We start from the raw sequence: 14,156 nt of genomic DNA, 5'->3' as shown, positions 1-14,156 counted from the left end.
CAAGCTAACCCATTTTAAAAATATTGTTAGAGAGTATCTCGTTTTCAAAGTTGTATATAGAGAAATTGCCTAATTTGCCACCAATTTCATAACATTTTCTCATTTTCCATTAAAACGCTAATTTTTCCCAAAGTGCCACCTCTATGTCAACAATGTTGACATCTAATAGTGAAGGGCAAACATAGATGTCAACATTGTTGATATAAATGGTGGCATTTTAGGAAAAATTAACATTTTGGTGGAAAGTGGGAAAATGTTATGAAATTAGTGGCAAATTAGACAATTTCTCTTGTATATAATGTTGCTAGTGTAGTAATATATCATCGATGTCTAGGATACTTGTTGCTATGTTTTTTATAAATATAGTTGGAAAGAAAAGCTCTTAATTGTTGATAATCAGGCAAAGGTGAAAAAGAAGGCATTGGTTTGAAAAAGAATAATTTATTTTACATACAATGCGAATCAACATATACCCAACTTCACAGAGACGCTTATTCCTATGTGTCATGAATATGAAAATGATGATGCGGTTCAAAAAAGAAAAAAAATTTGAAAACAATTTCTCCATTTGAAAATGGAGAACTTCACTAAATTTGCACACACACACACACATTGCAAACAAGCTGAGTCATCTTCTTGGGAGAATATCTGAAAATGAAAAGTCATGGGAGGGTGGACCTGAAAAAAAAAAAAAAATACTTCAAACAGAACTCGAGTATCAGAAGTGTGTTTTTCAACTATGTAACAGACGTTTGATGAGCTTCTTCTGTATTCCTTTAGTTGGAAATGCAAATAAGCATATATACATATAGCCAATGAATTTTACCTTCTTGTTGGCCTAGGATGTAAAACGGCACATGTGCAACCATTTTCGTGGCACCATCGCTCCATTTTACGGTGCCCGGGTTCTGTCCCTGTCCCTGGGCTGGTCTCGAAGGTCTCAAGACAGACATAGATATCGCGGGCTCGCTCATTAAGCCCAAGTAATCACGAGCACGCCTCCAAACCCTCGCGTCTGAGATTCGCGACCGAGCAACCTGAAAGACGGGGAAACCACTTTAGTGTTGAAACAAGCTGTTGCTATATTTGTTAGAAAGAATGATATTCTGAAGATATTTGAATAGCTATTATATTAAAAATTACTTTATTTATCATCTCTTTCAACCAATCCTCTAACTATTATGATTAATATATTAAACTTACGGTATCTGAGAATATACATAACTGTTTTTATTCATGTCATTTCTTTAAACAAAACAAAAAAAATATTAAGGACTGAATTTGAGACATTTTATACTCTTAAGAGCAAACGTGAAAAAGGAACCCAAAGTTTTGAGGATTATTTATAAGATTTGTACTAAAAAGAAGAAATAAAAAAATAATAAAAAATATAAGCTCAACCTTGCCCAAGGAAACACGCGCCCTGGGTAATAACTCGCGGTGATATGTGGCCAGCTTTGCAATGGCTGTTACGACGAAACAAAGAAGCCTCGACTGCGACGACTTGTTGAAAACTTGGCTGGTGGAGCCAAAAGCGGACTCTTGCCTTAGGCCTAGACGACTTCGCAAGGAAACAAAAAGAAGAAGGAAAAAAATTATATATAAACAGAGCTACATATTGGAAGTGAGCCTGTTAAACCTCGTTCGAGTCTGTGAAGTAACCCATACCTAGATGAAAGGTTTTCATACAAAAGTAATTCCAACCCCTCGAACAGCTCACGAGCTTCATCTTTGTGGGACCCACCGCCCCCACCATGCTCGCCTATTGCCCAACACAATCGCAGAGCCAATTCCGACTATATGAAGGGAATTCTTTAATAATCACTTCAGACTCTACAGTTTAGTGAAAACTAGCTCCTAGACTAACAAGTAGGCGATAGACTGACCTTTTCTGGGCTGTCATAAGCCTCTGCAAGCCTGTCCATTATGGGCTTCTACGAAAGAAAAGTCAAGTATATTCTCACTAATCAAGAACGTTTAAGCTAATCCCACACACTTTGAAGAACCAATACTCTTCGGACGGGTGTACCTTGAGAAGCGCAATAAAATGTGGAGAGCGTTGGAAAGCTGAAAGCATAAACTCCAAGAGCCTTTTGCGGACCTACAGCGAGAAAATTACTCTTTGTGAACAGTAATAATTCTGAAACATCAAGGATATAAAATTAAGACACTGATGAGAATTGAAGGAAATCATCAGTGTTTACTGTGAGGAAATATAAATAACATCAACTATGCAAACTACAAGAAATGTATGTCCTTAAGTTTGCAACATGGTTGAAATTTAAACGTACACGCACCTCAAAACAAAAGATTTTGTCGGGAAACATTGTGGCATTTCTAGACATAAGCAGGGGGATCAAAGCACAGATCAAGGCTGTAAAAAAAATAGTAAAAAAATAAATAAAATAAATAAAAAAAAAACCCTTAGAATTATTGCCAGAACAACATATAAGCTAGATGTTTGAGATTTACATACAGTCATTGACATCACGCAATGCGACGGCAAAGTAAACGTCAATCAGCCGGGGAGCTATTTTAAGAACATTTTTTAGCCTATCAGACTGAGGAGTGTTGATAGCATTCTGAAGTGTAGTAGCCATGCCCGGGGAGTTCCAATGGCGTTCCTGAAACGTGACACACAATTTCATATTAAGCCCTTTCATTAGCTAAACCAAAAAATAAAATAAACAATGAAAGGGTACTTGGGTAACAGCCTAGGTAGAAAAACCCATGTCCACTTTTTTAACGGTATAAATGATAATACTTGAATTAATGATGTAAAGTTAAACCAGTGCCGATCAACAATTTAACAGGCATTCCTAATTCTTTCCATCATTGTAATCAATCTGGCAGAAATGATCTGAAAATCAAAAGTATAAAAAGAAAATGAAAAAAAAAAAAAAAAAATCTGTGATATAGTTACTTACAGCAATGCCATCATTTTCATCCTTTAAAAGGTCGAGAAACAGAGGATCGGCAACATCTATTGTGTTACTTTCCTCTGATTCAGAGTCCCCGCCGCCATCTGCTATTGTTGAGCCTGTATAAGCTTCGTCCATCAAAGCGAGTAGCATCTACAGCCACAATTTAATCACGTTGGAATTTCTGGACACTTCACGAGATTTTTGCTTGCTTGGTAACGAGTATAAAACAATAACCTCCGGAGCCGTACTCTTCTGGATCGATGCTATGCTGTTCCCGACTAGTGACCCTGAGCTCCGTTCTACTTTCTCCAATGCCATTACTAAGACTAATAATTGACCCCCAAAAAAAATGATAAGATGACAGATTCGTAGAAAAATATAGTACAAGCTACTTGTAAAAAAAAAGGAATATTTGTAAAACTAACCTGGCAAGTCCGTTAATGTATGAAATAGTGGAAGAAATGAACCCGGAGCCATCAATCCAGGAAAAAACTCCAGAGACAACTTCTCCAATCTGCATAAGAGAGTTTCGAATGTCATGTCCCGTGTTCTAGTTACTCGCACTTGGTTGAAAATCATCATATTTCCGCCAGAAAATGTCCCATTGCTCTTTTCTTCCAAGAGAAAACTGAACTAATGAGGTTACTTGAAAAGCCTTACTTTTCACCATTCCAAGCAATCAACTTTAGCAACAACGGATAAAACTGCAATAAAGCTAAGTGTTTGTCAAACCATATAATTCAAATAGGTAAACAAGCCAACAAGTCATGTCGAAACGAATTAAACAGGGATACAAATTAAAACACATTACTCTCTGATCATATCATACCTGAGGCAGTAAAGTAGGGAAAGAACTAAGAAGCTTTTTCTTGTTCAGATTCAGAAATTCAAGGGTCGCTTCTGCGACAATGGGATCTGCAAACTCACTGCAACCAAATAAAATCAGAAGAAATTGATATGACATACACCAAATTCTAATTTAATGATAAAAAATAAAAAATAAAAAATCCCTAGTTAATTCATTGAAGTAGAAACAATTGCTCCTTGTGAAACAAAACAAGAATCACGCTTCTGTAAGGAAGTACAAGCATTTAATTGACCAAATTGGATAAATACAAGTCTAGTAGTTTTTCAAAATGAAAACATCAGAATCAAGAACTAATTAACTTGATCAATAATCTAAAGGAAAAAAAAACTACATGAATACCGGCTCAAGCACGTTCGAAAGAAAGTCCTCAAACTCGGATCAGCATCGTGTAATAACTGGTCTCCGAAATCAAGGAAAAACTGAAGTATAGCCTGGTAAGTTAGAGACACAGAATATATGTAAGAAATGATAAAGAGAGAAAAACAAAATGTAAGCACAATGAATTCAGTATAATCGAAATCAAACCAGTAAGAGAAGGCCATTGGAAGTCCGAGACTGCGACATAGAGGAAACCGAGCGTTGAAAAAGCCTGTTAATTTGTGGATGAACTCGAGCGATTAGATCCTCCGAATCGTCAGCTTTACAGAGCTCGTGAAGCTTCTTAACCTAACGAGCAGACATGAATGAAAGCATGTGAATCTCAATCGAGTTCCCAAAAATCGAATCTTGATATCATTATTCTTCTCGGCGACCGAACGGAAAGCTGCGGGTGGAATTCGACTCACGGATTGAAGAAGGTTCGAATCGGAATCGGAATCGGAATTGGATTCTCTGGCGTTGCTAGACAGGGTTCGGAGATGGATTTCCCAGTCTCTTCTTCGAGCTTCCATTTCCTTTTTTCTTTTTCCCGATAAACAAGCGCAGAAATATTCCCGCTTGGGAGCGAGAGAGGGCTTAAATCAAAGTGTATATTGTTTTTTTCAACCATGAACTCGTACAGAAACGACATATACAGTACAATGACAGTAAAAGAGGGGAAAATGTCAAAATTTATACTTTATATTTTTATAAAGAATAAATTGCATAAATGCCCCCTGTATTATAGACCTTGTAACATCGTACCCCTCGTAATATAAAAAATCGATCTTTGCTCCTTAATATCATATTTTGTGTCATTATAGTCCTTCTGTCTACTCGCCGTCAGTTAAGTGACCTTGTGTGCGTCACGTGAGTCTCGAGTGGAGGTCATTTTGGTAAAGTCCAATCTAATTAATTTTAATTTTATCACCAAAAAAATATGAAAAAAATATAAAATAAAATAAAAAACTAAAAATTGGATCCTCTCTCTCTCTCCAACGGGATCGGCTTCTACAGCGGAGTTCTACTCCGCCGCCTCCGCCGGGATTCTCCGTTACTCGTTCTTTGTCGACATGGTCTGATCGGAAAGAGAGGCCGCTCCATGATGGGAGACCAAGCCTCGCTTCAGCTCAGCCGGGACCGAAGATTGTTCCTGAGAGAGTCCAACGGGACTGAAGCCGTACAACAGCGTTTTTTGCCTACCCTATTTCTCTTCTTCTTCTTCTTCGTCGTCGGAAGTGAAATGAACAACTACACACTCAATTAATTTATCAGCAAAAAAAAAAAAATACACAGGGAAACATCTGAACCCGGAATCTCTAATCAAAGCCGTTCGTTTCACACACCGAAACATCTGCTCCAAAGCCCCTTCTCGCCCATCGCCGTCGTCGAACATCATCGTCAGCTGGTCGTTGTTGTTCCTCGTCTCCGCCGCCGGGAAGCATGGCGTAGAGGTCGTCCCTGGCGTCGGGACCCACGAGGTGCGGCGACGAGGCGAGCCTCTCGACCACTTTGACCACGTTCGCCTGAATCGAAATCCCCAATTTCTACGGAAGCCATTAATTCTTCTTCGATGCCACAGAAACAACACACCGCGAACTCCAATTACACCTTCGCGAACAATCTGGTGCTTCGGCTCGTTCGATCCACCGAGTCCACCATCGAAAGGGTAATCGAGTCTCTGCTTCTTCTTTTTTTTTTTTTTTACTCACTTTCGTTCTTATCATCTCTTAATTATCTCGTAATGAATTAGGGCTTTTCGATTGAAAACACAATAGCAAACTGTAGTTGTTTGTAGATAAATACTCGAATCTATTTTCTGTCTGTACGGAGAAGTATTGCAAATTCAATATCAGTAAACTTTGCATAGGAAGATCTAAACCGAATCAGTAAACTTTGCTATTCAAAAGATAGCACAAAATTTTCGATTTTTTGGAGTTAGAGGAAAAAAAAAAGAAAAAAAATACCGATTACAAAGATTTTTGAACTGTTCTTTGATTATTTTGGATGTTTTAATGATACAAATATGAGGCAGGCAATTTTCGATTCAGAGCGGCGTGGCCGAGCGTGCCCGCTTTGGCATTTGTTGATGACCGGCTCTTCTTCGATCTGAGCGTGGCGCAGGAGACGCTCGAAACCCTACAATATGTTTGAGTTTCGACTGCGTGTTGGGGAAAGTTGATCGAGAGAGAATTCAAGAAGAAGACTGTGAATAATTCTTGATTTGTTTTCTTTATTTAATGATTATATTAATTATTTTATCAATGAATTTAATATTTATTTGATAGTTTACTACAATACCCTTTTACTCAGTAACACATTACTCACACGTGAAAATATAACTGACGGAACGTGATCCAACATAGACGGAAGGACCAATCTGTAACAAACATGAAGATTAAGGAGAAAATATCGATATTTTAAAGACCGAGGGGCATGTTGTCTCAAGTGCTATAATTCAGGGGGCAATCCTGTCATTTATTCTTTTATAAATAGACTATAAAAGAGGGGAAAATGTCAAAATTTATACTTTATATTTTTATAAATGCGAGACATAACTCTTCAGTTTAATATAAATGACATATACCTTCTTTAAAAAATATTATATTACAAATATCACTTTTTTTTTATTATTTTTTACAAAAAAAAATGAACTCTCCAAAATACCCTTAATAAAATAATTTTTTTATTTCCTATTCTATATACAAAAAAATTAAAATAAAAATTTCTTTATAAAAATTTAAGGATTTTTTTAATATAAAGAGAGATTTTGATTTTTTTTAATAAAATAGTAAATAAATATTTTTTCTATTAAGGGTATTTGGGGGAGTTCAATTTATTTTATTATAAAAAATAAATGAAAAATGTGATATTTGTAATATAACATTTTTTTAGGGGAGGTATATGTCATTTATATTAAAGTGAAGGGATATGTATGATATTTTTAGAAATCGAATGGATAAATCTCTCATTTCGATTAAACACGAGAGATACTCTTGATATTTTCCCAAAAAAAAGTGAAGAGAGACCATAACGACAAAAATTATTGATTTCTACCCACAAATATTCTTTGTAAAGAGAAACAGACGCGCTCTTTTTTTGAGCGATAATCATTCATTTTATTATATCTCATTTGTTTTTACTTTTTATCACATTTGTTTTTAAATGTGTGTCATTTTTAATGTAAAATTATATGAGCTAACAGAATTATCGGTATTGTTGGTGTGCCTTCCAAAACTTAACTTATGAGAACCGGAAACCTTTGATGCTTAAAAACGAAAATTTGTGGTTATCAAAATTGAAATTTTCGATAACCTTATTAAAAATTCTAGTTCCGATAATTTTCGGTTATTTTAAAAAAAGATCAATTTTAAAAGGAATTGAAGCGGATTTAAATATTAATTTTTTATTAAGGTGTTAATATGTAAAGTAAGAAAATAAATAAGAATTTTTTGAAAACGATCTCGTTAAAATCTTTCCGAGCAAATCCAAATGGATAAATCTTGATAAAGGAAAGAGTGTCTTCAAAAATTACAATTCTAATCATGACAAGTCATGTTTTCGAAGTCCACTTTAAAACTATCAACAAGGTCGATGTTCACAAATGACTCTTGAGCATTGCATTTGTGTTTGCACTAATCTATGTAAATGATCAATGCCTCGACTATAGCGGGCTTCAAACTTTGTCTTCGATCGTCAATGATGCGACTCGAACTACTAAATGGGCTTCGGACGAAGCAATAGTCGAAACCGAGATCGAATGTATTTATTGGGCCATCTTTGACAACATTGGGAACATGTTTTGGTGTTGCCTCCACCACATCATTAGATCGAGTTGGTCTTGTCCCAAAGATGCGAATTATTGAGAGTTGTATAGCGTGACCTCGCTGTGTTCAAATGTTTCTCGGGGTATTGAGGTATGTGGTGATGATCTTGGAGATAAACTTCCACCACGTACAAAACGAACTATTTCTCAAAAAACATTCCTTGACTTTTTTGAGGCGTTTCCGGGTGTGGATTAGGCTTGGGAAGATTTGGAAGTAACACTTGGTAGAATATGAAAAATCTATGAAACTCTTCCTCGACACTCCCATGATCGTGTGCCACGTAATCTTCTCGAGGGGAGGGGGGCTAGAATGCATAAAAAACAATATAAGTAATGAATCTTTTCTATAACCCAATATTTTGAAAACAAATTACTCTCATAGATGCTATACACGGCTAAAACATGGTAAACATATTGTTGTCATGAAGATGCTTGACATTTTTTGAAACCGCATGAATATCTAAATACGATGCGGGTATATAAACAGCCGACAAAGTACATGTTTCACGTAAAAAAAAATTAGATTACCGAGAAAAAACTTTAGCCTTCGATGTCTGTTTCGATTAAGCCATGACCTCCTACGTACCTTGTTCACATATTATCTAATAAAGTCTACGTATCTAGGGGTCAAGAAGGTTGTCAACATTAAAAAAAAAGGTCGAGTTCCACTTAAATTTAAAAAAAAACGCCTCTTTATAGCTTGTATACTTTTTTTTGTTAGAACTACTTCCACAAACTATTGCATCTCTAATCTTCGTAATACATTCCTCGAAATGTTCAAATCCGGCTTTCACTATAAGATTTATGATGTGGGTAACACATCTTTGGTGTAAAAGGTTTTCATAACAAAGTACCCTGTGTTGTAAAGCTCTAACCATGACATCGTTGTTTATGGCATTAAATGGTTATGGTCATGATTCTCTCATGTAGATTCCACTCGTCTATTACTTTTAGTAGGATTTCTAAGATGGAATCCGCTATGTAACTACATATCGTCTTGTTTAAATTCTAAGCGTCATCCATCTATTTGCGTTTTTCAACCATATATTTGATGTCTACGCTACGGTACACGCACTTAGTTTTTCTTTTTGCTCACGAAAAAAAACCTAAGAATGTCTCTACATAGAGTTGTTCTAGATATGAGTTGAATGCTGTGAACTAAATTATGTAACAATCTACCAAAATATGTGATTTCTATCGGAGAAGTTCTTTTTAAATTATTTGAGATCATGTGCGTTAATTCGATATGAAGAAGACTCGACCAACACACACATATTGTAGTGGTGGATCAACGAGGAATTCTCTTGCTTGGTGTAGTCGGTGTTGATCATCTTTCCACATTTGTGACATAGACCTTATCAGGTCTTTTTGTCCATAATTTCCATAAAATATCGTCACATTTCGAATCGCGATCTTTTTGTTTTTTGGTTGAGGGAGGTAGTGGAGACTCGTCATGTTGTTCTTGGGATTGAAATCTTTGATATTCACTACTACAAATGTTGGATTATACAACCCACTTTCTACAACGCTTAACATAAGCGTTGTAGAAACTAGGGATTCTACAACGCTTAACATAAGCGTTGTAGAAACATAGTGTTTCTACAACGCTTATGGCTAAGCGTTGTAGAATCTCAGTGTTTCTACAACGCTTATGGATAAGCGTTGTAGGATATGATAGTTTCTACAACGCTTAAAGCTAAGCGTTGTAGAAGTACATAAATTTCAGATTTTCCACAACGTTTAAACTATCCGTTGTAGAATCCTCGCCGCGGCACCACGTGATTTATGCCTCGGCGAGAACTTTCTACAACGCTTTGTAAAAGCGTTGTAGAAGGACGGGTCTCGCCGCGGCACAATTTAAACATCGCCGCGGCGACTCATTCTACAACGCTTGTTACAAGCGTTGTAGATTCATGTCGCCGCGGCGATAACTATTTCTCGCCGCGGCGAGATAATTTCGCCGCGGCTAGAAATATCCTCCGCCGCGGCGAGGTGGATACCGTGGCCAAGCAGTTTTTTAAGAAACTGTCTCGCCGCGGCGAGGGAGGAATCTCGCTGCGGCGACCCGTTCCTACAACGGATATTATAACCGTTGTAGGAACGTCTCGCCGCGGCGAAGAGATATTTTCGCCGCGGCGAGAATTTTTAGGTTTTCACTATAAAAGGCCGTTTTCAGTTTTTTTCTCATTTTTTCCAATACCCACACACGAGACAACCATTTTCGGCCGCTTCTCTCCAGTTTTTTTCTTTCAAAATCCCTCGCCACGTCCTCGCCGCCCCAAAATCTCGCCGTCGCCTTGTCCTCGCCGCCAACTCTCTCTCGCCTTGTCCTCGCCGTCACTTTTCTCTCGCCGAGTCCTCGCCGTGCTTCCTCTCGCGCCTCTCTCTCTCTCTCTCTTGCCGCGTCATTGTAAGGTATGATTTTAAAAGTTTTTTAAGGTGTATATTGATTTAATTTGGTGTTGTTGATATGGATTTCTTGTTGTTTACCCGAATTGCATATAGTTTGATTTTTTGAATTCACAAATTTAGGGTTTTGTTTGATTTTCTCTTATTAGAACAAGAAATTAGGGTTTGGGTTAGTGGAATTTGAATGAGTGAATTTAGGTTAGTGGAATTTGAATGAGTGAATTTGAATGAGAATTTGAGTTAAATTGAAATGTCCGGATTGTGTTTGACATATTGTTACATAGGTTAGTGGTTAAAATGGTTATGTATATTAATGTTGAGATTGAATTGTTTATGAATTGGTGATTGATCGAATTGTTCATGAATTTGTGATTGGTCGAATTGTTTATGAATTATTTGTGATTGTTGGAATTGTTTATGATTATGTTTTGTAGGAGCTTGAAAATGCCTCGAACTAAAAACACGGCCTCCAAGGCTCCGAGCTCTTCCAGAGGTCAGAGTAAAGTAAAAAGCAAGCGACCTCGTCAACAGTCTCCCGAAGAGGAATACAACTCGAGTATCTTTACTAGCAAGGTGGCAGAGGAACGCTACGACAAAATCTTGCCGCGTAACATTATCCATGAGAGAGGATTCAATGTAAGCAATACGTCGGATATAGGAAAGCAAATCCGCAACAGCATAGTTGGTCATGATTGGGGGAGGTATTGTGCTGTACCCGAGTTCGATTCGAACGTCAACTTCGTGTACGAATTCTACGCAAACTTGCCAGACTCCCAAGGTGATGTTGTGACGGTCCGTGGGAAACGGGTCGATATGAGTATCGAAGCTATCAACGATCTTCTTGGGACCCCAGATGTGCCTTTCGAGAACGAGGGCTATCGAGAATGGCTAAGAAGTTGCAGCCATGAGGAGATGTCACGGGTGTTGTGCATTCCGGGAGAGGATTGGGTCACTGAAAAAGGAAAAAGGGTACTCAAGCGTGACCAACTCACCAGGATCGCTAAAGCGTGGATTTACTTTGTTTGCGCTCGTCTCTATCCAATCAAGCACTTCACCACTCTCGACGAGGATCGTATCCAGGTGTTGTTCTGCATTGTTAAAGGCCTTTCCATTAACGTCGGTCGATTCATCTATAATTGGATGAAGAAACTCGACTATACTAATGAACGACACGGTTTGCCATATCCGGCGATCATTACCGGCAGGGAGGATCCACAAGCGGAGGAAGAGGAAGAAGCGGAGGAAGAGGGTGAAGAGGGGGAAGCGGAGCCCCTATTGCGCTTACCAGCGCCTCCGGTAATCGACCCCGCCACCATCGACTACATTTCTCATTGCTCCAACTATCTCGTCGGCGGGTTCCAACACACGCAACAGTACATGCACCAACAAGCGGAGTATGGCGCCTCTCACATCAATCAGTTGAACGATCTCTACTCTCGGTGGGACATCAACCAAGAGAATCAGGTGTTATTTCCTCCATATCCTCAGTACTTCGACTATCCGTACGCACCACCACAGTGGCCACCGCATATGGCACCTCCTCAATATCCGGCGAACCCACCACCACCACCACCGAATGACGAGTAAATTTCAAGAACCAACAACACCAACTCTTCCATATAAATTTCAAACTCTTTTTAAATTTAAGTTTCAGTTTAAGACTCGCTTGGTGTGTTTTATTTGTGTGTTTGAGACTCGTTTGGTTTGTTTTATTTGTGTGTTTGAGACTCGTTTGGTTTGTTTTATTTATTGTAGAAATTTTAATTGAATGATCATTTTTAGTTGGAGAATTGGTTAAACATTGCAAAAAAGTGAATGGGTACCTGGTAGAGTGCTTCTTCGCCGCGGCTAGGTACCTTTCTCGCCGCGGCGTGACTATTCTCGCCGCGGCACAGTATATTTTCCGCCGCGGCGAGTGATCTACGCCGCGGCTAAAATATCACCTCGCCGCGGCGAGAGTTTGATTTTTTTTATACCGAGAGTCTGTATTTTTTAAGAACTTGTCTCGCCGCGGCGAGTTGATATTCCCGCCGCGGCGTAATGACCTCGCCGCGGCATGGAATATACGTTGCCGCGGCGAGGTTTCTACAACGCTTTATTTAAGCGTTGTAGAAGTGTCCTCGCCGCGGCAGGATTTGTATTTCGCCGCGGCGAGAAATTGATTTTTTTATACCGAGAGTCTTTGTTTTTTAAGAACTTGTCTCGCCGCGGCGAGTTGATATTCCCGCCGCGGCATGGAATATACGTTGCCGCGGCGAGGTTTCTACAACAGTTTAGTTCGGCCAGGCGAGGCGAGCTGATGAGCTCGGCCGGGCGAGGCGAGCTGATGAGCTCGGCCGGGCGAGGCGAGCTGGTGAGCTCGGCCGGGCGAGGCGAGCTGACGAGCTCGGCCAGGCGAGGCGAGCTGGTGAGCTCGGCCGGGCGAGGCGAACTGACGAGCTCGACAGGGCGAGGCGAGCTGACGAGCTCGGCCAGGCGAGGCGAGTCAAGACATTGTCTCGCCGCGGCGAGGTAATATTCCCGCCGCGGCGGGATACCCTCGCCGCGGCATGTAATATACGTTGCCGCGGCGAGGGTTCTACAACGCCTGTTTAAGCGTTGTAGAAGGGTCCTCGCCGCGGCAGGATTTATATGTCGCCGCGGCGAGAATTTCATTTTTTTATACCGAGAGTCTGTGTTTTTTAAGATCTAGTCTCGCCACGGCGAGGTAATATTCCCGCCGCAGTGTGATATCCTCGCCGCGGCATGGAATATACGTTGCCGCGGCGAGGTTTCTACAACGCTTGTTTAAGCGTTGTAGAAGGGTCCTCGCCGCGGCAGGATTTGTATTTCGCCGCGGCGAGATGATCCTGCCACGGCGAGAGTTGTACTCAGCCGCGGCGATGTCGGAGAAATGTAATGTTAATGTAAATGACATTGTATAGAGAAATTTTGAATGGAAAATAACGTTGTCTACAGGAGAATAACATCAAATCCAAAATGAAAATACATTATCTAAATGTTCAATATTAAACAAAAATAGGATCTATATCCTTACGAAGTAGATGTGAAACATCGTCATTATCAAGATCATCCACCTCTTGATCAATTGGCGGTAATCCTGATGTGAACGGAGGAATGCTAGACATGTCTTCGTCTTCTTCTTCGTTACCGTTTCTCGCTTTCATATGAACCACTAACGATAACTCAGGATTTGCTGGATCCGAAACATAAAACACTTGACTTGCTTGCGAAGCCAAAATAAATGAATCATTCTCGTAGCCAATCCGTCTAAAGTCGACAATTGTAACTCCGTCATTATCAACTTTAACGTGATTATTGTCTGCCCATTTGCACTGGAATAATGCGACTCGCAACCCGCAATAATCAAGTTCCCAAATATCTTCAATGTATCCGTAATACTTCATAAAAGCATGTTTTGGATTCTTATCTTTTGCCGACGAAACATGTAAAGCTTCCGCAAACAATGTAACACCACTATTTTGTACGGGATGCTTATTGTCTCGTTCCTTTGTGTAAAATGTAAAACCATTAACGGACCAAGCAGTGTACCTTGTAACCATTGAGGAAGGCCCGCCAGATAGTTTACTCAACGTAGATGAATGTCCTGCCTCTTTAAATATGCGTTTTCCAAGCCAGTTTTGAAACAAACGGTTGTGCTCTTCTTGCAACCATTTTTCATTTCTACCCTTCTTTGGATTATTCACTCTCAACTCATTCAAATGAATATCAACAAATGGCTTGACCTCGGAAACGTTGTGTAGCACATGGA

The 14,156-nt window shown here is 39.4% G+C and overlaps 1 protein-coding gene and 1 long non-coding RNA gene across 3 annotated transcripts; one reads left to right on the top strand and one right to left on the bottom strand.

Annotated features, from left to right (window-relative positions):
* Nucleotides 1–407: 407 nt before the first annotated feature.
* LOC149398409 (AP-5 complex subunit zeta-1) lies at nucleotides 408–4,783 on the bottom strand. 2 transcript variants are annotated; one of them, XM_089616120.1, is made up of 16 exons: nucleotides 4,578–4,783; nucleotides 4,318–4,458; nucleotides 4,132–4,223; nucleotides 3,754–3,850; nucleotides 3,585–3,628; nucleotides 3,350–3,438; nucleotides 3,159–3,250; nucleotides 2,928–3,074; nucleotides 2,477–2,624; nucleotides 2,298–2,374; nucleotides 2,030–2,101; nucleotides 1,887–1,934; nucleotides 1,669–1,796; nucleotides 1,402–1,561; nucleotides 827–1,037; nucleotides 408–678 (listed from the first exon to the last, which is right to left on the bottom strand). In XM_089616120.1, exons 1-16 carry the CDS (start codon nucleotides 4,680–4,682, stop codon nucleotides 629–631), a joined length of 1,701 nt encoding a protein of 566 aa, XP_089472246.1. In that variant the 5' UTR covers nucleotides 4,683–4,783; the 3' UTR covers nucleotides 408–628. The 2 variants fall into 2 exon arrangements, with proteins under 2 accessions (XP_089472246.1, XP_089472247.1); XM_089616121.1 differs by having other exon boundaries at nucleotides 1,887–1,931.
* A 167-nt stretch (nucleotides 4,784–4,950) lies between these two features.
* On the top strand, nucleotides 4,951–6,434 carry LOC149398408 (uncharacterized). The gene is made up of 2 exons (XR_016297111.1): nucleotides 4,951–5,818; nucleotides 6,185–6,434. It is a non-coding gene; the product is annotated as an uncharacterized LOC149398408 (long non-coding RNA).
* Nucleotides 6,435–14,156: the final 7,722 nt, after the last annotated feature.

The sequence above is a fragment of the Urtica dioica genome, chromosome 5 (assembly GCF_054948205.1).
Source record: "Urtica dioica subsp. dioica isolate 48M chromosome 5, U.dioica_male_clone48M_v1_H2, whole genome shotgun sequence".
NCBI classification, from domain to species: Eukaryota; Viridiplantae; Streptophyta; class Magnoliopsida; order Rosales; family Urticaceae; genus Urtica; species Urtica dioica.
Note: the sequence above shows the minus strand (reverse complement) of the source record. Positions and strands in the feature narration are given on the sequence as shown.